A 14,677-nucleotide genomic window follows, 5' to 3' on the forward strand; every position below is an offset into this window, starting at 1 on the left:
TTCTCACGGTTCAGAAAGCCCTTCTCCATTACTTCTCTCTGTTCTGCTAATTCCTTTCATCATCTCATGCTGCAAAATTCATCTTCTTGGTTGTGATTTATTTTCTCTCTGACTTCCACTTAAGGACACTCTGAACTGATTTAAGCTACTGTATACTTTCGTTATTGTAAGTTTGGATTTTTGGTGCTGTTTCCCACTGGCCTGGCAACTCCTTGAGGAAGGGATTGTGTAAGCTTTTGTCTGTAAACCCGGCTCCTAGAAGTGAGCCTGGCAAGCAGCAGATGCTAAATAAATGGACAGAGGGACAGAGAGATGAGAAGGCTCTATCAAGAACAAAGTGTTTAAACTGAGAGCCAGGGTAGGAAGTGCTTTGGGATCTCTTCCCTGTGGGGCACATGGTTGGGGAGCTGCATCTCCAATCCTGCACTTCTCTGAACTCTGGACAGCATTCTGCATTCTTCTCTAAGGCTCACCTCAGGGATGGTGTCTGTCTGACCCTCACCATGGACAGCATCACTTCTTTCTGGTGAAATTTCTCCCCACCTTCAAGCTCAGCTCAACAGCAACCACCACCTCTGGCTCGTGGGCACACCACAGAAACCTCAAAGCCTCGTACATTTTTTTCATTTGATCCCGACGACCACCCTGTGGGTAGATATCATTACTTTATTTTTTACAGACAAAGAAACAGAGGCCATAAATGATCTCATAGATGAGAAAACTGAGGTCAGAAAGGGGTTTGGCTAGACTTACAGTGGGATGGATATAAAACTGCAGCTTCCACTTCAGTGCTACGAACACCTTTAGTTGTGACATGTATGCTGCTTTGACTTTTAGGGTTGGCTTGTGAGAAGCAACAACTCAAAACAGGAAATGGCTTTCCCCTCATGCTCTCTCTTCTCTTCCTCTTAATATCTCAAAACATGATCAGCAATTTAGAAGCTGTGTGCTCCCCTCCCCCACCCCCGTCCCTTCCCCTCTCTCTCTCTCTCTCTCTCTCTCTCTCTGAAAAAAAAAATCAGTAGAAGCTGTGGTTGGTCACTTGTGGAGAGACTATTACAAGACTGTCATGTAAATGAGGAATCCATGTTGCAATCACCTCTTGCACAGAGGTTGTGCAGACAGACAGTCTTCTACAGGCATTACGCAAGTGGGAGTGAAGAAACCATTACAGCTTCTGAGCACTTCTCCACAGCTTCTAAGCAAAAATTTCTGGGCACATATTCCAGAGTTGGACAACACCATCATAAGTGCTAATACTTCTCATTCTTGAGCCCATGGCAGACAACCACTGGATCCAGGACTCCTTCCCACCAAGCCAGAGAAATAGCCCATCTCAATGCAGCAATCCAGGTAACTTCAATCAATGAACTGGAGTTGGTGCATGCCATCAAACCTATTTAATATTTCATTTTATTGCACGCTAAGCTTGTTGCTAGGAGATGCAGAGGTGAATAAAACGTTGTCTCTGCCCTCTAGCCTGGAGACAGGATATGGACATGGGTTGGGAGGAGATAAACTTATAAAACATTTATAATCAGGTTAGACATAAAACTGGGGTTAAATGTATTAACACAGTATTGTGGAAACACATATGATACAATTGCTAATTCTGCCTAGAAGTATGACACAGAGGTGGGTCTTGAAAGAGGAATAGGAGTTGAATAGGCCAAGCAAAGTGGGAACGGTATTTCTGGCAAAGGAACTAACATATACTAATCTTGGGATTCAGGAAGCAGTGGACAGGGGGACAGATGTAAGCAGAAAACCTGTACTCAGAGGGGGAAGGACCATTTCCCTGCATTTCTCTAAACCATGCAAACATCATCATAAGGTTATGGTGAGGACTGAATAAGATAATGTACGTGATGCCCTCACATAATGCATGGTAATCAACTCCTAATAATGTCTCCAGGATACAAAGGGGCATGAAATTGTTCATCTTTAGCAATTGAGACAGAATAGGTGTGAAGTCTAGAAACATCATCAGATTGAAAACATATCTATATTTTCCATGGTAAAAATACATGTTTATATTAGAAGAGTTGAAAATATTTTTAACAGAAAAAGAAGAAAAAAAATCTCATCTCACTCCCCACCCAGATAGAACCTCTAATAATATTTGGTGTAGTATCTTCCAGTCTTTACTCAGTACAATTCTTTTCTATACCTATGAGCATATCATAGGAACAAAAAGTCCTTTATTTTTTATTTTTGAATGTAAATCTCTTTATAGTTAAAATATAGTTGACATATAACATGATATTAGTTTCAAGTGTACAACATAGTGAGTTGACATTTATATACCTTACAAAGTATTCACAAGAAATCCAATAACCATTTATCACCTTACGAAGTTATTGTGATATTATTGACTGTATTCCCTATGCTATACTTTATATCCCCGTGACTTATAAGTTTGTACCTCTTAATCCCCTTCACCTTTTGCCTATACCCCATTCCCACCAATCCTCTGGTAACTATGAGCTTGCTTTCTGCATCTATGAGTCTGTTTGTTTTGTTTTGTTTGCTAATTTGTTTAGGTTTTAGATTTCACATATAAGTGAAATTATATGGTATTTATCTTTCTCTGACTTATATCACTTAGCATAAGGTCCATCTATGTCATCGCAAATGGCAAGATTTCATTCTTTTTTGATGGATGAGTAATAAAAGTCCTCTGGTTTTTTCATATGAGAATAATGACATAAGTTGTTTTCTGTAGGAATAGATTATGAAAATATGCAGTTAGAATAACAATCAGAGACAGAGACACCCTAGGGTGAAAGCCCTGAGCAACGAGAGTCCAGGGGCCTCTCTGACCCTTTATTGGAAATAGCAAAACAGCAGGATAATATTCAGCAACAAGAAATGTTTAGGCTCTCAGAACAGAGATTAGGAGTCAGCATGTTCCTTGTCCTTTACTTCACCCCCTGAAAACTTCTGCTGTCTGCTTCCTTGAGTTATTTGTACTGGCTAATAAATATCTGAGTAAGGCTGGGATGGGGCTTCAGTCCTTCGGTCTGTGGACTGGGGCCATTGCCTTCCCTTGGCCCCTCGGAGCATGTCATCTGGCCTCCAGGAAGTTTGCTGTTGCCGTGACAGTTTTCTATATTATTACAATCCCTTTGAATATATCATCTTAAATGGCTAGTATCCACTGAATGGATCTATTATAATTTATTCAACCATATTCCTGTTGTTGGACAAATAGGTTGCCTACATTTTTTTTACTATTGTGTAATGTCATAGAGAACATCTTGGCACATAAGGCTTTTTCTTTTTTCTTTTCTATTTTTTTCTTTCTTTTCCAAGTGAGAAGGAAGATAAGGGAGATAGTAAGGGAGATAGACAGACTCTTGCATGAGCCCCAACTGGGTTCCACCCAGCAACCCCCATTGGGGTTGATGCTCTGCCTATCTGGGGCCATGTTCACAACAAGCTATTTTTAGCGCTGAGGCAGCGGCTCCAAAGCTGTCTTCAGCGCCCCAGGGCGATGTGCTCAAACCAATCTAGCCATGGCTGCAGGAAGGAGGGAGAGAGAGAAGGGAGAGAGGTGGAGAACCATATGGTTGCCTCTCCTGTTTGCCCTGACCAGAAATTGAACCTAAGACATACACACACAGGGTTGACACTCTACCACTGAGCAACCAACCAGGGCCAAGGCTTTTTTCTACAATTCAGATTACTTTCCTAGGATAGAGACTCAAAGAAATTAGAGAACTTAAGGTTTTGATGCAATATACCAAACTGTTTCCTGAAAGGTACACTGGCACACTCTTAGCAATATTTGTTTGCAACAAACCTTATCAGCTTTGGGCATTCTCATTTAAAACTAATCTCGGCTAATGTTTTGGCCACAAAGGATGAAAGCAAAAGCATAGCATTTCCTTTATTATTTAGAACTGGGAGAAGAGCTCATATGTGTGTCTCATACTTGGTTCTGTGTTACTACCCCTCAATGCATAGGGTTTTTTTATCCAGCTGATGATGGATGAAGGAAAGATCTTAAGTTGTTATCAAATATATTTAAAATATTAACCCTTTGTCATATTTTAAAGGAATATTTTGTTTGTTGTTTGCCTTTTTTTTTTTTTTTTTACAGAGACAGTCAGAGAAAGGGATAGATAGAGACAGGCAGGAACGAAGAGAGATGAGAAGCATCAATCATTAGTTTTTCATTGTGACACCTTAGTTGTTCATTGATTGCTTTCTCATATGTGCCTTGACCATGGGGCTACAACAGACCGAGTAACCCCTTGCTCAAGCCAGTGACCTTGGGTCCAAGCTGGTGAGCTTTTTTACTCAAACCAGATGAGCCTGTGCTCAAATTGGCGACCTCAGGGTCTCAAACCTGGGTCCTCTGCATCCCAGTCCAACGCTCTATCCACTGTGCCACTGCCTGGTCTGGCTGTTGTTTGCCTTTTAATTTAGGTTTCTAATTCTGATGAAATTATATGTACAGATCTTTTAGTTTGCAATCACGTCTTTCTTTTAAGGATTTGAAACTGCAGAAATTTTTAGCTCCTCTTGGATAAAGTCACCCCTCTCTCTGGACCTCAATTTCCTCTTTTAAATTATTTTTATTTATTTATTTATTCGTTTTAGAGAAGAGAGAGAGATAGATAGAGAGAGAGAGAGAGAGAAGGGGAAGGAGCAGGAAGCATCAACTCCCATATGTGCCTTGACCAGGCAAGCCCAGGGTTTTGAACCGTCGACCTCAGCATTTCCAGGTCGACGCTTTATCCACTGCGCCACCACAGGTCAGAATTTCCTCATCTTTTAAAAGGGTAGGCAGGCAAAGATGTGATCTCTCAGCTTCCTTCTAGGTGTGGATTCTTGGACTCTGGACTCCACAGGGTAGCTCAACACATGCAACTCTCTCCTTCATACTCTGGGGCTCTAGCCAAGAAATCCTTTCCCCTTGAGGGGTTCACTTATTCATTCAACTAACATCTACCATTTTCCAGGCATTATTCTAGGTATTAGGGATAGAGTAGTGAAGAAAACAAAGCTCCTGCCATCAGATGGATATCTGGGAGAAGAGCATTCCAGTTAGAAGGAACAGCAGGTGCAAAGACCCTGAGGCAGGAGGCTGTTGGACAAGTGGGGGTTGGGGTAAAAAGGCTGCGGTAGCTACAGCAAAGGGATCAGGAGTAGAGGAAAGAGTAAGAGTAGATATGTGGTCTTAGGTCCCTCCTAATGACTTGGATTTTAATGAATAAAATGGAAACTACCAGATGGTTTACAGCGGAGCAGTGACCTGATCATAGCTAGGTTTTAAAGGAATTGGGATGAGCCACACCCATTCCCAGCTGACTAACCTTGACCTTACATTCTCTCAGTCTTAGTTCTTTATCTAGAAAATAATTCCAAGATTTCAGCTGGGTACCCCTCCCTCACTGTAGCTGACCTAACTGGACCAAACTCCTGTGTAGGTGATAGTGAGGGAGGGAGCCAACCTAAGATCTCTAAAGCTTAATGTGGAATTTCCTATTTCTAGGAAGAAAGACCACAGGACAGTGCTGGCCTTGTGGGGTTGTGGCCATCATTCAGTCCACCAGTAAATAGCCAGCATCTACCTATTCTGAGCCTGGAACTCTTTCTGGCTCAGGGGGTGGGGGGTGGGGGACTGTCAAAAAGCTAGCAACGAGGCCACACACAGTTGTTGTGCCCAGAAATGGAACCCCCGTCACCCCAAGAATCAAGACCTGCCTCCTGAAATCCATTCAGCTGCCCCATTGTCAGAAGGTAACCATACCTGGCTCTGTTCCTCTCAGGTCAGACTCCAGCCCTTGAATTAGCACCTTGGAGTCCCATAACTCCTCTCCTTAAAGCACTTGCTGCAGTTGAAACCTAACATGGTTAAGTAAGATTCTTTGATGTCTCTCCCTCACCATTCTAGAAACTGCAGGGCCTGGTAAGGGCTTTGTCTGTTTTCATTACTGTTGTGTTCCCAGAGGTTCCTCAGCACGGTCCCTAACACATAAAGGCACACTGAATGAGTAAGTAAGAGAGAAAGGCAATTATGCTGTTCCCTTTTACAGGCAATAAAACAGGCCCAGACAGGAGCTCTGGAAGCCTTCTGGCTCAATTCCTATAGCACCCAGAACATAGGGCCACATGCAATGGCCTCCAAGGCCCTCCACCCTCTTCTCCCCTTCTTCTGCTTCTCCAAAGGCAGCTCAGGGCCAGACCCCAGCCCTAAAACAAGACTAATTTCCCAGGAAAAGATCCTAGGGCAAGAGTAGAGCAAGTGACAGCCTGTTGGTAATGGACAATGTACCAGACACATTCTTCCACAGCAACTCTTTGAGGCAGGTTGTAGTAGCATCCCCATTTCTTTTTTCACTTAAAAAATTTTATTGATAGCCTGACCAGGCACTGGCGCAGTGGATAGAGCGTTGAACTGGGATGTGGAGGACCCAGGTTCGAGACCCCGAGGTCGCCAGCTTGAGCGCAGGCTCATCTGGTTTGAGCAAAGCTCACCAGCTTGGACCCAAGGTCGCTGGCTCGAGCAAGGGGTTACTCGGTCTGCTGAAGGCCCACAGTCAGGGCACATATGAGAGGGCAGTTGGTGAACAACTAAGGTGTCACAATGCGCAACGAAAAACTAATGATTGATGCTTCTCATCTCTCCGTTCCTGTCTGTGTGTCCCTGTCTGTCCCTCTCTCTGACTCTCTCTGTCTCTGTAAAAAAATAAAATTAAAAAATAAAATAAAATTATTGATTGATTTGAGAGAGAGAGAGAAAGAGAGAAACATACTGACTGGGGATCAAACCTGTAACCTTTTTCTAGCAGAATGGCGCTCCCAGCTGTGTTATCTGGCCAGGGCAGCACCCCATTTTAAGATGAAATACTGAGGCACAGGGAAGTAAGTGGAATGCCCAAGATAGTAGCAGAGCCTACTTAATCGAACGAAGGCAATAAATAAAGTTTGAGCCTGCACTCTAACCCACCCTGTTACAGCGCAGAACATCAGTATAGACCTCGGAAGTCGTATGTTTTTTCACTAGGGTCTTGAGGGCCCCACCTCCTGTTCCCTCATCTCCAGATTGGGATCATTAATAGTGACTAGTTTATAGGGTTGTGGGGAGAAGATCAAAGCACAGTTTAGTACAGTGCCCAGCATACTGCGAACAATCAATAAATGTTAAACACTGATACTCTGTTATTGTTATGAGTGCTTCTGGGCCTGCGAGGGAGGGCTGCAGGTCACCTGCGAGCTGGGCGCCAGCCTTGACAACCCAGACAGGGCGGGGCCAGAGTGAGCGGGACAGAGGCCCTGGACCCGCCCCGTCAGACTTTTAAAAGAGGAAGCCGGGCGCAGGCGCAGAAATCCCCGTGGCTCATCTTGCGCTAGCCCTTACGTGCACGCGCATGGAGCGGCGTGTGAGCTCCGCGGGCGAGTCCCGCGTCCGCTCTGCTGCTAAGGTGTTGTGTCACGGCCCGGTGGAGCCGCTCATCTTCCTTGCCAACTTCGCTTTGGTCCTGCAGGGTCCGCTCACCACGCAGTACCTGTGGTACCGCTTCAGTGCCGACCTCGGCTACAATGGCACCCACGACAGAGGTGGCTGCAGCAACCACAGCGTGGACCCCATCATGCAGGTAGCAGCTGCAGCGGAGGGAGCGCGGAGCGTGGCAGGAGCCAGCCCTGGGCTGGAGACCCGCGCAGCTGAGGGGCCGGGGCGGGCGTGAAGGTGGGGCCGCCGGAAGGGTTATGGATATTGAGTGGCGGGGTTGACCGGGAACTTCAGAATGGGGGATGTGTAATGTTCGTCTAGCCTGGAGAGTTAGAAAAGGGGTTAAGAAAAGAAGGGGAAAGGGATCTAGGTCCATTTCCCATAACCCCCCTTCCAGTGCCAGTTTTTGAGAGTTGTATTAAAATTCTCTGAAGTTTAGGGCTCCAAAGAAAAGCCATATCCCTGTATTTCCCAGGAGGGTGGTGATTTGGTGGGAAGGGGGTATGGAGGGGCGACCCAGAGTGAGTAAGACCATCCTGGTAAGACTCGTGCCCCCACAGGAAGTGGAGACCCTTACCTCCCACTGGACCCTCTACATGAACGTGGGCGGCTTCCTGGTGGGGCTCTTCTCATCCACGCTGCTGGGTGCTTGGAGTGACTGTGTGGGCCGCCGCCCGCTTCTGGTGCTGGCCTCGCTGGGCCTGTTGCTCCAGTGTCTGGTGTCCATCTTCGTGGTGCAGCTGCGGCTACACGTCGGCTACTTCGTGCTGGGCCGCATCCTTTGTGCCCTCTTCGGAGACTTCGGTGGCCTCCTGGCTGCTGGCTTTGCCTCCGTGGCAGATGTCAGCTCCCACCACAGCCGAACCATCCGAATAGCCCTGCTGGAAGCATGCATCGGGGTGGCAGGGATGCTGGCAAGCCTCCTTGGGGGCCACTGGCTCCAGGCCCAGGGTTACGCCAACCCCTTCTGGCTGGCCTTGGCCTTGCTGATATTCATGGCTTTCTATGCTGCTTTCTGCTTTGGTGAAACAGTGAAGCAGCCAACACCTGCCCGTCTCTTCACGTTCCGTCACCACCGATCCATTGTCCAACTCTACACGGCTCCGGCCCCGGAGAAGTCCAGGAAGCATTTAGCCCTATATTCACTGGTCATCTTTGTGGTGATCACTGTGCACTATGGGGCCCAGGATATCCTGACCATCTATGAGCTGAGCAGACCCCTCTGCTGGGACTCCAAGCTGATTGGCTACGGTTCTGCAGCTAGGCATCTTCCATATTTCACCAGCCTGCTGGGCCTGCGGCTTCTACAATCCTGCCTGACCGACACATGGGTGGCTGAGATTGGCTTGGCCTTTAACATCCTGGGGATGGTGGTCTTGGCATTCGCTACCATCACACCCCTTATGTTCACAGGTAATGTGTGTGGGCTCAGGGACAGTTTGTCCCAGAGGCAGTGGGTGAAAATTGGAGGCCAGCCACTTGCTGGCTTGTGCGTTTGGAAACACTGTTTATGTTCCTAGCCTGCACTGGAAGAGAAACAACTAAGAAACTTCATAAAAATGGCATCTTTGTTATACATAAAATATAGAACTTCAGTAGCCAAAGTAATAAATCCACATTATCAATCATAAATATTATTAGTAAGATAGAGCCACAGACAAAAATATGGCTCATACACTAATTGCTTTACTCCTTGGCCTCCCACAGCCTGTAATTCATGGTGTTCTTGGACAAGGTCCATGCTATTAATGTCTTAATACTCACTTCTCTGATAATCACAGGACCTTCCTCAGATATCCTTGGTCAGCTTCTTTGAGTTTTTAAGAAATCCAGTCTTCTCAAATTCCTGCTTGTGCTAGTTCTTCTATTTCTGGTAAAAGAGGGGCAGCTGGGAATGAGGAAATTAACTTTTTTAAAGGGACAGATTTATTATGGTAAAACTAAACTATGTTGTGTATAAAGTCAGCCATTCAGTAATCACAGATTGATTAACTTGGCTGCTTGCCTGGACAGTGAGGCTGAAGGGGACCAGTACCTTTCTTGCCTATAGTGTCTCCCATGAACTCAGTACTGGGGTCAAAGTCCTTGGGTGCAGAGATAACAAAGACACTCTCATTGCTCTGGGGAGCTTCAGCAGAGTGGAATTTGGGGCCTGATACCTGAAGGGGCCCTGGAATGTGTCATCATATACCCACTTTGGAGGATCCTAGGGGGTTTGCAGTTTTACTGAGGAGGCGATAGAAAAGAAATGGTTATGAAGGAAACAGTGTATGCCTGTGAGTAAAACATGCAAATTTAAAAGGAACTTGTATTTACTGTGTACTTATTATGCAATGCTCCTCGGGGTTGTCTTTTGAGGTAGAGTATCCATTTTCTAGGGCTACTGTAATAAATTACCACAAATTTGGTAGCTTAAAACAACAGAAGTCACCTGACCTGTGCCTTACCCAGTCAAGGCACATAGAAGCAGCAACTACTACTAATTGATGCTTCCTACTCCTTTTCCCTTCCTTCTCTCTCTCTTTCTCTAAAAATCAATAAATAAAATCTTAAACAAAACAAAACAAAAGCCAGAAATTTATTCTCTCATAGTTCTGGAGGCGAGAAGTCAAGAATCCATATTGGCCAAAATCAGGGTGTCAAAGGGCCCGTTCTCTTCAGAGATTCTAGGAGGGAAACTGTCCCTTACATCTTCTGGCTTCTGGGGGCTGCCAGCATTCTTTAGCTTCTGTCTGCATCACCGTGATCTCTGCTTCTGTGGTCACATTGCCTCCTTCTCTTCTGTGTGCCTTCTCTTCTGTGTCAAATCTTTCTTTGCTTCCCTCTTATAAGGAATCATTTAGGCCACAACCTGATAATCCAGGATAATATCCTAATCTCAAGATTCTTAACTTGATCACATCTGCAAAGGCCCATTTTGCAAGGTAACATTTACAGATTTTAGGGATTAGGACCTGATATCCTAGGCCATTATTCAGCCTCTTTCACCCCAGAACCATCATCATAAAGGCCTTGTTATCCTTTTACAGATGGGAGTCAGGCCCAAGGCCACACAGTAAGTGATGGCATCAGGTTTTGAACTCAGGGCTGCCTCCAAAGTGCATGCTTTGTTTTCTGTGACTTGCCATCTCTCTACCATGTGGATGATACCTGCTGGTACAAGAGGTGTTCTTACAAGAACACCATTGGTGGGGAATTAGCGTTCATTCATAAAAGAGACAGCAGGTAGGACAATGCTTGAGAAGGGTAGTCTCCATTTCTCCTTAGTTATTGTCTCCTTCACCATCAAGGAAGTTCTTCCTGTGTCTAACCTGAGTCCCACCTGGGATATGTATAGGAGCGCTGCTACATCTTGCTTGAACTCCCCTTTCCTGACCCCATTTTCCTGATATTTTTTTCTCCACAGGGTACGGACTCCTCTTCTTGTCATTAGTCATTACGCCCATTGTCCGGGCCAAGCTCTCCAAGCTGGTGAGCAAGTCAGAGCTGGGTAAGTGTCATGGTCAACCAGCATCTGGTTCCTGTACCAATGTTCCTTGAACTAACTGCACTGGGCTGGCAGGGGACCACAGTGCCTTGGATTTTTAGACCACAGAGTTGGAAATTGCAGTCAGCAGAGCACAATTTTGTTCTTTTGGGTAACCCAAGAAAAGGATTTGCCCTTTCTAGACCTCAGCTTTTCCATCTGTAAAATGGATGCAGAGATGCTAGGGTTACCTGCTTCACTGGGGTCAGAGCATACAAGCTCAGAGGGAGCGAACAACCTTATGATATAGGTGGTATTATTCCTAGGTGACAAATGAGGAAGCAGAGGCCCAGAGGGTTAAATTTGACTCACCATGGTCACTCAGTAAATGGTGGAGCTAGGATGCAAACTTAGGTCTGTTTTTAAGAGCAGCAGGTCTTGCCTGACTAGGTGGTGGCACAGTGGATAGAGCATCAGCCTGGGACACTGATGACCCAGGTTCCAAAGGCCAAGGTTGCTGGTTTGAGCGTAGGCTCACTAGCTTGAGCGTGGGGTTGCTGGCTTGAGCACGGGATCATAGACATGACCTCATGGTTGCTTGCTTGAGTCCAAAGGTCGCTGACTTGAATAAGGGGTCACTGGCTTGGTTGGAGTCCCCCCTGGTCAGGGCACATATGAGAAAGCAATCAGGGAACAACTAAGACACTGCAACGATGACTTTTTTTTTTTTTCTGAAGCTGGAAACGGGGAGAGACAGTCAGACAGACTCCCGCATGCGTCCGACCGGGATCCACCGGGCACGCCCACCAGGGGGCGACGCTCTGCCCACCAGGGGGCGATGCTCTGCCCCTCCAGGGCGTCGCTCTGTTGCGACCAGAGCCACTCTAGCGCCTGGGGCAGAGGCCAAGGAGCCATCCCCAGCGCCCGGGCCATCTTTGCTCCAATGGAGCCTCGCTGTGGGAGGGGAAGAGAGAGACAGAGAGGAAGGAGAGGGGGAGGGGTGGAGAAGCAAATGGGCGCTTCTCCTGTGTGCCCTGGCCAGGAATCGAACCTGGGACTTCTGCACGCCAGGCCGATGCTCTACCACTGAGCCAACCAACCAGGGCCTGCAACAATGACTTGATGCTTTTCATCTCTCTCCCTTCTTGTCTGTCCCTCTCTCTTTCTTGCTAAAAAAAGAAGAAGAAAAAAAGGCAGCAGATTTTGGGATCTGGGTTTTAGTCCTGACTCTGTCACCTACTGGTTTTGTGATCATAGACAGGTCCCCTTTCTCTCTCTGGGCCTGTTTGCTCATCTATACATGAATGGTTTGCTCTTGATGACATCTATAGGCCCTTCCAGCTCTTACAGTGTGACACTTCAATTTCAATTTATGTTGGGCTATTGCTCATTTTGCAAAATTTGGCTTCTGCTGGCATATCTGTAAAGAATAGTTTTCTGGGGCCTGACCTATGGTGGCACAGTGGATGGGGTGTCGACCTGGAAATGCTTAGGTCGCCGGTTCAAGGCCCTGGGTTGCCTGGTCAAGGCACATGTGGGAGTTGATGCTTCCAGCTCCTCCCCCCTGTCTCTCTCTCCTCCCTCTGTCTCTCTCTCTCTCCTTCTCTCTCTCCTCTCTAAAATGAATAAATAAAAAAATAAAAATAAAAAAACAAATATTAAAAAAAAAAAAAGAATAGTTTTCTGGCCCTGGCCGGTGGGCTCAGCAGTAGAGTGTCAGCTGGGCATATGGAAGTTCCGGGTTCGATTCCTGGCCAGGGCACACAGGAGAAGTGCCCATCTGCTTCTTCACCCTTCCCTTCTCCTTCCTCTCTCTCTCTCTCTCTCTTCCCCTCCTACAGCTAAGGCTCCATTGGATCAAAGTTGGCCCGGGCACTGAGGACGGCTCCGTGGCCTTCACCTCAGGCTCTAGAATGGCAACGGCAGCAACTGAGCATCGCCCCCTGGTGGGCATGCTGGGTAGATCCTGGTTGGGCACATGCAGGAGTCTGTCTGATTGCCTCCCTGCTTCTAACTTTGGAAAAATACAAAAAAAAAAAAAAAAGCTTTTCTCATACTTCCAGAACTTTAGGCCCCAGTCTAGAAACATCTGGCTCATCCACTTTCCCTCATCTGCCCTGGAAGGAGGCTCTGGTGCCATATATGGTCCATTATCAGTTCTTTGTCCCCAGGACCTAGCTGCTTTCATTCATTCAATTCACTCAATAAGTTTTTTTGTTTGTTTGTTTTTTGTTTTTTTTTAAAGTCTTGGGTTAATTTTTTTTTTTTTTTTTTAGATTTTTTATTTATTCATTTTTAGAGAGAGAGGGGAGAGAGAGAAGGGGGAGGAACAGGAAGCCTCAATTCCCATATGTGCCTTGACCAGGCAAGCCCAGGGTCCCAAACCAGCAACCTCAGCATTTCAGGTCGACGCCTTTATCCACTGCACCACCACAGGTCAGGCTCAATAAGTTTTTTATCTAGCACCTTCACTGTGCACAGAGGTGCCAGAGGGAACAAGAGAAAAGGACAGCCCCTCCTGGCTGGCTTCCTCCAGGGGGTCAGGCCCTGTGACAGGAGCTTTACATGGGAATTTAGTGTTGCCAACAATCTATGAAATAGGCAGTAACCTTATTTAACAGAGGGGTACAAAAACGCAGAAGGATAAATGACTTATTCAGTGACCACACAGCTAATAAGTCTTGAAACTGGTAATTAACCCCACAACTAATCCCAAACAGGAGACAGTTCTGAAGGGGATAAACCAAAAGCCATTTGTTTCATAGCCCCTATGTGCCAGGTGCTTTGCATACATGACCTCAAGTCCTTATCACAACACATGAGGCAGAATTTGTAGGTGAGGAAGGTGAGACTCAGCGAGATTAAGTGACTTACCCCAGTTCACACAGCTCAAGGTAGTGGTGCCAGGATTTAAACCTAGGTCTTTCAGACTCCACAGTGTGATATTTATTTCTTCACAGGGGCACTCTTTTCTGCTGTGGCCTGTGTGAATGGCTTGGCCATGCTGATGGCCTCCAGCATCTTCAACTCACTCTACCCAGCCACCCTGAACTTCATGAAGGGGTTCCCCTTCCTCCTGGGAGCTGGCCTCCTCTTCATCCCGGCCATTCTGATTGGGTAACGCAGGACTCTGACCTAGGCGCATACACCCTTTATCCCAAAGGTTTCCTCTTCCTCCTCCTCCTCCCAACCAGAAACGGGTGCCTCATTCTTGGCACCCTTCCTTTGTGGATGTTTCAGTCCCAGCCTGACTCCCCCTCTGTAGACAGCTGCCTAATCCTCTGGGATCCATTTCCCAAGGGCTGGGCAGTAGGGGAGGGGGCAGGCTAACATTGCTTCTTAGCAAGATTGCTCTTTCCCCCTTGTCCCCCTCTATTCACATTTTACAAATGGAACTATGGTGACAGAAATGTGCTAAAGGGAAGCCTGGCCAGCTTCCCTGGCTAATTGTGGCTGGGCCACAGGCTAGCGTGCTCCACTGACTTCTTTCCCATAGACTTAAGAATCCCATCCAGAGCCCTCTCCTCTGGACCTGGTCTTCCACGTCAGCCTTGGGAGGGGGATACCTGTACCAGCCTACCCTATAAAGCCTGTGTCACTTCTTCAGAAGTTGAGGGTTTCTCATGTCAAATCTGAACCCTCTCTCTCTGGTCTCTCACAGGATACTGGGAGAGGCTAATCCTCACACTGAGTTCCAGTAGTTTCCCCAGAACCCCTGACCTACCTGGACCAGAGGACAGAGGGCC

General features: G+C 46.6%; 1 protein-coding gene across 1 annotated transcript; it reads left to right on the forward strand.

The window, feature by feature from the left end:
* Nucleotides 1-7,327: 7,327 nt before the first annotated feature.
* Nucleotides 7,328-14,666, forward strand: SLC46A1 (solute carrier family 46 member 1). Its single transcript, XM_066263253.1, has 5 exons — nt 7,328-7,610; nt 8,026-8,878; nt 10,872-10,955; nt 13,892-14,048; nt 14,593-14,666. The coding sequence occupies exons 1-5, from the start codon at nt 7,383-7,385 to the stop codon at nt 14,630-14,632; spliced, it is 1,362 nt and encodes a 453-aa protein (XP_066119350.1). The 5' UTR covers nt 7,328-7,382; the 3' UTR covers nt 14,633-14,666.
* The last annotated feature ends 11 nt before the right edge of the window (nt 14,667-14,677 follow it).

Source organism: Saccopteryx bilineata, chromosome 2, assembly GCF_036850765.1.
Source record: "Saccopteryx bilineata isolate mSacBil1 chromosome 2, mSacBil1_pri_phased_curated, whole genome shotgun sequence".
NCBI classification, from domain to species: Eukaryota; Metazoa; Chordata; class Mammalia; order Chiroptera; family Emballonuridae; genus Saccopteryx; species Saccopteryx bilineata.